Source organism: Euprymna scolopes, chromosome 39 (genome assembly GCF_053919585.1).
Source record: "Euprymna scolopes isolate OS-2025 chromosome 39, ASM5391958v1, whole genome shotgun sequence".
Lineage (NCBI taxonomy): Eukaryota > Metazoa > Mollusca > Cephalopoda > Sepiida > Sepiolidae > Euprymna > Euprymna scolopes.
Window position 1 is genome coordinate 21,087,684 of NC_136520.1, and position 11,141 is coordinate 21,098,824.

At 27.7% G+C, this 11,141-nt stretch overlaps 1 protein-coding gene across 5 annotated transcripts in view; it reads left to right on the top strand.

The window, feature by feature from the left end:
- The window catches only part of LOC145263673 (spastin-like), a 314,215-nt gene extending 304,751 nt beyond the window's left edge, over nt 1-9,464 (top strand). For all 5 annotated transcript variants that reach the window (XM_080120548.1, XM_080120549.1, XM_080120547.1 and 2 more), the window contains 2 exons: nt 6,323-6,363; nt 8,295-9,464. In XM_080120548.1, the coding sequence (XP_079976674.1) occupies nt 6,323-6,363; nt 8,295-8,417 (164 nt within the window). In that variant the 3' untranslated portion in view covers nt 8,418-9,464. The remainder of the gene's footprint in view (nt 1-6,322; nt 6,364-8,294) is intronic.
- The last annotated feature ends 1,677 nt before the right edge of the window (nt 9,465-11,141 follow it).

Sequence of the window (11,141 nt, forward strand, 5' to 3'; positions counted from 1 at the left end):
GATAGCAGCGAATTTAAAATTTCTTCTCGTTATGATGATAGCAGCGAATTTAAAATTTCCTCTCATTATGATGATAGCAAATTAAAAATTTCCTCTTGTTATGATGATAGCAAATTTAAAATTTCTTCTCATTATGATGATAGCAGCCAATTTAAAATTTCTTCTCGTTATGATGATAGCAAATTAAAAATTTCTTCTCGTTATGATGATAGCAAATTAAAAATTTCTTCTCGTTATGATGATAGCAAATTTAAAATTTCTTCTCATGATGATAGCAGCGAATTTAAAATTTCTTCTCGTTATGATGATAGCAAATTTAAAATTTCTTCTCGTTATGATGATAGCAAATTTAAAATTTCTTCTCGTTATGATGATAGCAGCAAATTTAAAATTTCTTCTCATTATGATGATAGCAAATTTAAAATTTCTTCTCGTTATGATGATAGCAGCAAATTTAAAATTTCTTCTCGTTATGATAGCAGCAAATTTAAAATTTCTTCTCATGATGATAGCAGCAAATTTAAAATTTCTTCTCATTATGATGATAGCAAATTTAAAATTTCTTCTCGTTATGATGATAGCAGCAAATTTAAAATTTCTTCTCATTATGATGATAGTAAATTTAAAATTTCTTCTCGTTATGATGATAGCAGCAAATTTAAAATTTCTTCTTGTGATGATGATAGCAGCAAATTTAAAATTTCTTCTCATTATGATGATAGCAAATTTAAAATTTCTTCTCGTTATGATTATAGCAGCAAATTTAAAATTTCTTCTTGTGATGATGATAGCAAATTTAAAATTTCTTCTTGTGATGATGATAGCAGCAAATTTAAAATTTCTTCTTGTGATGATGATAGCAGCAAATTTAAAATTTCTTCTTGTAATGATTATAGCAGCAAATTTAAAATTTCTTCTTGTGATGATGATAGCAGCAAATTTAAAATTTCTTCTTCTTATGATGATAGCAGCAAATTTAAAATTTCTTCTCCTTATGATGATAGCAGCAAATTTAAAATTTCTTCTCGTTATGATGATAGCAAATTTAAAATTTCTTCTCATTATGATGATAGCAAATTTAAAATTTCTTCTCGTTATGATGATAGCAGCAAATTTAAAATTTCTTCTCGTTATGATGATAGCAAATTTTAAATTTCTTCTCGTTATGATGATAGCAAATTTAAAATTTCTTCTCGTTATAATGATAGCAAATTTAAAATTTCTTCTTGTGATGATGATAGCAGCAAATTTAAAATTTCTTCTCGTTATTATGATAGCAGCGAATTTAAAATTTCTCCTCATTATGATAGCAGCAAATTTAAAATTTCTTCTCGTTATGATTATAGCAGCGAATTTAAAATTTCTTCTCATTATGATAGCAGCAAATTTAAAAATTCTTCTCGTTATTATGGTAGCAGCAAATTTAAAATTTCTTCTCGTTATGATGACAGCAGCAAATTTAAAATTTCTTCTCGTTATGATGATAGCAGCAAATTTAAAATTTCTTCTCGTTATGATGATAGCAGCAAATTTTAAATTTCTTCTCGTTATGATGATAGCAGCAAATTTAAAATTTGTTCTTGTTATTATGATAGCAGCAAATTTAAAATTTCTTCTCATTATGATGATAGCAGCAAATTTAAAATGCCTTCTCGTTATGATAGCAGCAAATTTAAAATGTCTTCTTGTTAATATGATAGCAGCGAATTTAAAATTTCTTCTCGTTATGATGATAGCAGCGAATTTAAAATTTCTTCTCGTTACGATGATAGCAAATTAAAAATGTCTTCTCGTTATGATGATAGCAAATTTAAAATTTCTTCTCATTATGATGATAGCAGCAAATTTAAAATTTCTTCTCGTTATGATGATAGCAAATTAAAAATTTCTTCTCATGATGATAGCAGCGAATTTAAAATTTCTTCTCGTTATGATGATAGCAAATTTAAAATTTCTTCTCGTTATGATGATAGCAAATTTAAAATTTCTTCTCGTTATGATGATAGCAAATTTAAAATTTCTTCTCCTTATGATGATAGCAGCAAATTTAAAATTTCTTCTCGTTATGATGATAGCAGCAAATTTAAAATTTCTTCTCGTTATGATGATAGCAAATTTAAAATTTCTTCTCATTATGATGATAGCAGCAAATTTAAAATTTCTTCTCGTTATGATGATAGCAAATTTAAAATTTCTTCTCGTGATGATGATAGCAGCAAATTTAAAATTTCTTCTCGTAATGATTATAGCAGCAAATTTAAAATTTCTTGTGATGATGATAGCAGCAAATTTAAAATTTCTTCTTGTTATGATGATAGCAGCGAATTTAAAATTTCTTCTTGTTATGATGATAGCAGCAAATTTAAAATTTCTTCTCGGTATGATGATAGCAGCGAATTAAAAATTTCTCCTCATTATGATAGCAGCAAATTTAAAATTTCTTCTCGTTATTATGGTAGCAGCAAATTTAAAATTTCTTCTCGTTATGATGATAGCAGTAAATTTAAAATTTCTTCTCGTTATGATGATAGCAGCAAATTTAAAATTTGTTCTCGTTATTATGATAGCAGCAAATTTAAAATTTCTTCTCGTTATGATGATAGCAGCAAATTTAAAATGCCTTCTCGTTATGATTGCAGCAAATTTAAAATGTCTTCTCGTTAATATGATAGCAGCGAATTTAAAAATTCTTCTCGTTATGATGATAGCAGCGAATTTAAAATTTCCTCTCATTATGATGATAGCAAATTAAAAATTTCCTCTTGTTATGATGATAGCAAATTTAAAATTTCTTCTCATTATGATGATAGCAGCAAATTTAAAATTTCTTCTCGTTATGATGATAGCAAATTAAAAATTTCTTCTCGTTATGATGATAGCAAATTTAAAATTTCTTCTTATGATGATAGCAGCGAATTTAAAATTTCTTCTCGTTATGATGATAGCAAATTTAAAATTTCTTCTCGTTATGATGATAGCAAATTTAAAATTTCTTCTCGTTATGATGATAGCAAATTTAAAATTTCTTCTCGTTATGATGATAGCAGCAAATTTAAAATTTCTTCTCATTATGATGATAGCAAATTTAAAATTTCTTCTCGTTATGATGATAGCAGCAAATTTAAAATTTCTTCTCATGATGATAGCAGCAAATTTAAAATTTCTTCTCATTATGATGATAGCAAATTTAAAATTTCTTCTCGTTATGATGATAGCAGCAAATTTAAAATTTCTTCTCATTATGATGATAGTAAATTTAAAATTTCTTCTCGTTATGATGATAGCAGCAAATTTAAAATTTCTTCTCGTTATGATAGCAGCAAATTTAAAATTTCTTCTCATTATGATGATAGCAAATTAAAAATTTCTTCTCATTATGATGATAGCAAATTAAAAATTTCTTCTCGTTATGATGATAGCAAATTTAAAATTTCTTCTCATTATAATGATAGCAAATTTAAAATTTCTTCTCATTATGATGATCGCAATTTTAAAATGTCTTCTCATTATGATGATAGCAAATTTAAAATGTCTTCTCATCATGATGATAGCAAATTTAAAATTTCTTCTCATTATGATGATAGCAAATTTAAAATTTCTTCTCGTGATGATGATAGCAGCAAATTTAAAATTTCTTCTCGTTATGATAGCAGCAAATTTAAAATTTCTTCTCGTTATGATTATAGCAGCAAATTAAAAATTTCTTCTCGTTATGATTATAGCAGCAAATTAAAAATTTCTTCTCGTTATGATGATAGCAGCAAATTAAAAATTTCTTCTCGTTATGATGATAGCAAATTAAAAATTTCTTCTCATTATGATGATAGCAAATTAAAAATTTCTTCTCATTATGATGATAGCAAATTAAAAATTTCTTCTCGTTATGATGATAGCAAATTTAAAATTTCTTCTCATTATGATGATAGCAAATTTAAAATTTCTTCTCATTATGATGATCGCAATTTTAAAATGTCTTCTCATTATGATGATAGCAAATTTAAAATGTCTTCTCATCATGATGATAGCAAATTTAAAATTTCTTCTCATTATGATGATAGCAAATTTAAAATTTCTTCTCGTGATGATGATAGCAGCAAATTTAAAATTTCTTCTCGTTATGATAGCAGCAAATTTAAAATTTCTTCTCGTTATGATAGCAGCAAATTTAAAATTTCTTCTCGTTATGATGATAGCAGCAAATTAAAAATTTCTTCTCGTTATGATGATAGCAGCAAATTAAAAATTTCTTCTCGTTATGATGATAGCAAATTAAAAATTTCTTCTCATTATGATGATAGCAAATTAAAAATTTCTTCTCATTATGATGATAGCAAATTAAAAATTTCTTCTCATTATGATGATAGCAAATTAAAAATTTCTTCTCATTATGATGATAGCAAATTAAAAATGTCTTCACATTATGATGATAGCAAATTAAAAATTTCTTCTCGTTATGATGATAGCAGCAAATTTAAAAATTTTTCTCATTATGATAGCAGCAAATTTAAAATTTCTTCTTGTGATGAAAGCAGCAAATTTAAAATTTCTTCTCGTTATGATGATAGCAGCAAATTTTATATTTCTTCTCGTTATTACGATTTCAGCAAATTTAAAAATTTTTCTCGTGATTATGATAGCAGCAAATTTAAAATTTCTTCTCGTTATTATGATAGAAGCCAATTTAAAATTTCTCTTTGTTATTACGATAGCATCAAATTTAAAATTCTTCTCGTTATGATAGCAGCAAATTAAAAATTTCTTCTCATTATGATAGCAGCAAAATTTGAATTTCTTCTAATTATGATAGCAGCAAATTTAAAATTTCTTCTCCCTATTATGATAGCAGCAAATTTAAAATTTCTTCTCGTTATGATAGCAGCAAATTTAAAATTTCTTCTCGTTATGATAGCAGCAAATTTAAAATTTCTTCTCGTTATGATAGCAGCAAATTTAAAATTTCTTCTCGTTATTATGATAGCAGCAAATTTAAAATTTCTTCTCGTTATTATGATAGCAGCAAATTTAAAATTTCTTCTCGTTATGATAGCAGCAAATTTAAAATATCTTCTCATTATGATAGCAGCAAATTTAAAATTTCTTCTCGTTATGATAGCAGCAAATTTAAAATTTCTTCTCGTTGTGATGATAGCAGCAAATGTAAAATTTCTTCTCGTGATGATAGCAGCAAATGTAAAATTTCTTCTCGTGATGATAGCAGCAAATTTAAAATTTCTTCTTGTTATGATAGCAGCAAATTTAAAATTTCTTCTTGTTATGATAGCAGCAAATTTAAAATTTCTTCTCATTATGATAGCAGCAAAATTTGAATTTCTTCTAATTATGATAGCAGCAAATTTAAAATTTCTTCTCCCTATTATGATAGCAGCAAATTTAAAATTTCTTCTCGTTATGATAGCAGCAAATTTAAAATTTCTTCTCGTTATGATAGCAGCAAATTTAAAATTTCTTCTCGTTATGATAGCAGCAAATTTAAAATTTCTTCTCGTTATGATAGCAGCAAATTTAAAATTTCTTCTCGTTATTATGATAGCAGCAAATTTAAAATTTCTTCTCGTTATTATGATAGCAGCAAATTTAAAATTTCTTCTCGTTATGATAGCAGCAAATTTAAAATTTCTTCTCATTATGATAGCAGCAAATTTAAAATTTCTTCTCGTTATGATAGCAGCAAATTTAAAATTTCTTCTCGTGATGATAGCAGCAAATGTAAAATTTCTTCTCGTTGTGATGATAGCAGCAAATGTAAAATTTCTTCTCGTTGTGATGATAGCAGCAAATGTAAAATTTCTTCTCGTGATGATAGCAGCAAATGTAAAATTTCTTCTCGTGATGATAGCAGCAAATGTAAAATTTCTTCTCGTGATGATAGCAGCAAATTTAAAATTTCTTCTTGTTATGATAGCACCAAATTTAAAATTTCTTCTCGTTGTGATGATAGCAAATTTAAAATTTCCAACATATCAACAGCCAACAAAACTTACAGTTGTGCAATGATTGATGCTACCAACTATAACCGTAACCCTTACCCTAACCACCTATCATCTCAGCCTGACATGTTTTGGTGGAACAATTTGCCTATATTTCTAGATGCGTATCAACCTTATTGGTCATAAAGTATAGGAAAGAAAACAACTACTGTTGATCTCATTTTTACTTAAATTTTACTTTTTTGTATATTTAATTCTAATTTTCTTGATTTTGCAAGTTTTGTACTTTTAACTCTTAACCTTTTTTAGCTCAATCACTATTGCCACATTTTTACACAATTTTTCAGTATCAAACATTTGTTTTTTGTTTCTAGAACTATCTCCTGCTGAAGTAAAATGTCTGGATGCAAGCAAGGTAAAGACATTTGATATAAAAATAATGTTTATAACAAAAAAACAAAAATTTTTGAATTCTTGTTAAAAAAAAAATATATTTAATCACTAAAATTCATCATAATTTCCATTTATTTGTAAACAAATCAGACATTTTAATCCTATGTTAATAGTTGTAAACAAAAAAAGAATGAATGTGACTTTAATCTTTAACTTTAACAAATCCTCAGATTGAAAGTTTTCAAAGATTTTTTACATCCAATAATTTTATAAATAAATGAATTTATAATAGCTGCAGCTCTTTCTGGATGACACAATAATTACCCTAACATTATATAAGAGAAACGGGGCAATAACTTAACATTGTCCTCTTGTCAAGAACAAGCGCAAGAATCGTGGTCGAATTGACAGTACCTTATGAGAACTGGGTAGAAAACCCAACACCAATAAACAATAAACAATAAAAACACATGAGGAGCTAACAAAAGAGCAGACTCATCAAGTGTTGAAATTGGAGCAAACTTTCTGTATCAGTTCTTCAGCTTCAAATTAAAAACTAAAAAGAGTTGCAACCAACAATCATCTTATAGAAATAACCAAAAATATGTGCCACGTGGCTTTGGGTAAAACCTAATATCACATGTTGATAGAATAGCATCAAAAAGTATTCCTTGTATAATGTTCAGCCTGTGAGAGGGGGGTAAAAATTGATTTGAGCACATTTTCACACAACAGACATGAGTCACTCAGTAGATACATGACATTCAAGATGCTCAGCCATTAAATGTTTAGTTTTGATTTTATTAAACAGTTTATGAAGTCGATAATCAAAATGGAATTTGGATAATGTGGCAGTGAGGCTATACGCAAAAATGCCATTGAGAGAAAAAAACCTGGAATGTTACGTATTCTCATGACTTTAGGCTGAAATGAAATATTCCACTAATGAAAACATTGATCCGAAACAAAAATATCTTCTGCAGTCCATGCATTTCATAACAAGTCTCTGCTATTTTGTTCAGGAGCAAGTTCCATTCTATAACTATTAAAACCTAATATTACTTTATAACAGCAACAATTATTTGGTTTCATGACCAAATGGGGGGGGTGCTTGGAAGTGTCGTTATCAGATATTATTGAATGCTGAGTTTTCATGGAGCCAATAAAATTTAGAAATTGTGGGGCAGTATCTAATGTCTATAAGAATTGAGAAAGAAATTGAATGGGAAGTTGAAAGCAAGATGAAGAGGGGTGAGACTGGAGGATTTTCAGGCATTGTTTCAAAAATGTTGAGTGCTGCGGGTGAAACCGATTGAAATGATCACAAATTTAACAAATTAGATTATAAGAGATGATCTTAAAAAAACTGGGAACTTAGTACAATTGTGAATTGTTACAAGGGTAAAAGGGAATTACTGGATCAAAGTAATTGCAGAAACCTAAAGATGATGGATCAGATCCTGAAAGTGGTTGAGAGAAAAATTGAGCAGCAAATAATAATTCAAATAAGCAAAGATGAAATATTTCTTTTGAGACTTGTTTCAAGAGAAATATCTTGGTAAGAAAAACTTGAGCTTTGCTTTGTGTATTTAAAAAAAAAACTTTTGACAAATTGTCAAGAGATGTATAAACAAGTGGTTGGTGAAGGTTGTTCAAGCAATCGACAGATGTTCAAAGTCATATTAGAATGAACCAAACATTTAGTGACAATTTTAATGTTGAAGTAAAAGTTTGTTGCTTTTCATTTGTCTTAGAAGCATTGTGTGGAGAGTTTTGCATGGATTGTCTGGAAGAAATACTGATGAGGTTCCCTGAATTGAAGAAATTTGAAAAGATACACCCGAAGCAAGTCAGATTAAATCAACCAGAATGAGAAGGGTTGTTGGAATAATTCAGACATCATCTTCATCCCTAAAATTCTTGCATTTTTCTCTTCCTTTTTCTTTCTCGCAGGTTCGAGGTATTCAGATGATAGACTTTCTTGAATCACTAAAGAAAATCCGCAGAAGTGTCCCGATTGAAAGTCTTGAGAAATATGAGAGATGGAATTACCAACACGGGGATATCACAACATAACGACAGCAACTATCTATGGTTACCTTTGTCGTTAGAGGAATTTCCACCACCACAACTAACAAAAAAAACACAATTTTCTTTTTTCTTTTTCCCCTTCATCTTCGACATATTTAACTGAAAATGCCTGACAACAGCACAGACCTTGCCATGGACAATCCGAGATGTAGGAGGAGAGATGTTCATTCTAACTTTCTTGAAAATCTTTCTTTTTTTTTTTTTTTCTTTTTTTTTCTTTTTTTTTCTTTGACCAAACTCAGGACACTGCCGACTCAGTTAGAGAGGACATCTGGACATTGTTGACATCTGGACAACAGAAATGTACAAGATTATGTGTTATCTGAAGGGCATGCGTCAAGGTGGGGAAAGGAGGGATCTTCTGTCAGAGGGTTATCATTTCTTCGTCCTACCTCCTTTGTAGTAGGACCTTAATTCATTCTGTTCAGCCCTTTTTTGCATTTATGAAGCGAGTCGGACGCTATTTTTGAGTGTATGAAATTTGACATGATTTTTTTTGTTTATTTGTTTAAAAACATTTTGCATATAGTTTAAAAAAAGAAAACATTAAAAGCTGACAATATGCAAAAATTTTACGGTGTTTATAAAAAAAACTTTATTTCAATTACATGTTTTGCCAGTGGTTTGGCTTCAGGGTGAATGACTTACAAAGATGAAATATGATTTTTACATTTTAAAAAATGTTGATTTTAAAATGAATGCATATGATTTTTCTACCAAGATTCAGAATGTTATGGTTTGTGTGTTTGTTCGACCCTCTTGTAGGATCATACTTCATTCTCTTCATTTTTGCATTTATCGAAAGTCAGGTAATGGATGCTATTTTTTGTTTGCTTGTGTACAGCCGCAAAGAACAAATTGGAGCGATATGAAATTTATTAAGATTTTTATTTTCGTTTTGTTTTAAAAAGATGTTGCTGTGTGTTAAAAATAAATATTGAAAAATCTTCGGTTGTTTATAAAAAAAACTCTACTTACATGTTTTGACCAAGTAATGGCTTCTTAAGAATGATTAAATGAAATGGAAAAATATTTTGACAGTTTTTATTTCTTTTATCACGATTTAAAACTTAAAAAAAAAACTTGACTATTGCAGGGATGAATCATTCAATTTTATTTGGTGTTCATTTCGATCAACAGTCATCTAGAAGCTGATGGTTCAATCTTTATTATAAAAGAGATAATGACTAAGAATGACATTAATACTTCTACCCGGTCTTGGATGATAAAAGAACAAACTACCCCTGTAAATTAGATATATTATCGTCTGAATAAATTATCATATAAATATTAATACAAATTATCATTTAAAACTTTTAAAACATGATTCAGGTGTTTTTTTTTTTTTCTTTTTTTATCAATGAGTCACCACTAAAAGTCATTCAAGGATAAGGTGGATAGATTGTCAATTGAATGATGATGATATTGTTTGAGAATTGAAGATATATGTGAAACTTTTTATTTAGAGTGTGAAGTTATAAATTGCAGTGAAATCAATTGGCCATTAAAGAAGAATTCAAATTTGATTATAATTTAGTTAATTTCTTTATATACATGAATAGCATAGCAATTTTTCTGTTAGTATTTTTAATTAATCTTATTATTAAATGATATTATTAATTATATTATTAATAGTATTATTAGTAATACTATTAATAATATTATAAAAAAATCTTCGTATTCATTAGGTGGAGAGCTTATATAAATTAGTTATTCTAACTTTTAAATTGGTTATATTTGGGGACAAGATCAGATAATCTCCAATTTAATGTTAAGTAAATTAGTTTTAATTTTCATAGTAGATAATGATTCAGTAATCGAGAGATATATTAAGAAAACTTCTGTAGATTTTCAATTTTTACTTAAATAATAAATTTTAAGATAATGCAAGGGAAATAACATTAAATAATGAATTAAAAATTAAAGAAAAGAATATAATTATTTAATAAATATAATTTAAAAGTATTCTAACTTTAAGATTTTTTTTTCTCTGACACAAGTGTTTTGCTAATGAAAAATATCTTAATGGATTTAAATGATTTTGAATGTCTTGGCCAGCCTAAAATTTGATTGTAAAATGATCTGTCAACTTTTGTACCAATTTTTTTTTTTTACTGATGTAAAGTTTCGATTTGTTTTTTGATTTGTGTTAAGAAAAAAATGAATGAGAAAAATAGAATTTTATTTAAACTAAAAATAAATTAACTTCAACATGATTGTTAATTGGTATGCCACTTAATTTTGTTTATATGTAGCATTGTTTTTGATTTGTGTTAAGAAAAAATGAATGAGAAAAATAGAATTTTATTTAAACTAAAAAATAAATTAACTTCAACATGATTGTTAATTGGTATGCCACTTAATTTTGTTTATATGTAGCATTGTTTTTGGCTATCTAAAACCGTTATTCAAATTCAGCTAGAGACATTCCTTTTAGTATTTCAGACTGTTATCCTGTATTCAATATAGCTTGAATGGGCATGTGATTAAAGATGAAAATTCAACTGCTTTGTTAACCACAATGCTATCAGCATGCCTGTATATGTTTACATGCACATTATTGACTAAAATGTTTTATTCTTTTCCTGAAGAGTTAAGCTGACACTTGACTAAGTCAGTTTTCTGCATTTATGGTCCCATAACTTTAAGACAATCTTGAATATGGGATGCCGTAAACCAATTTATTGGACATGAAAGTCTTTTTGTTCA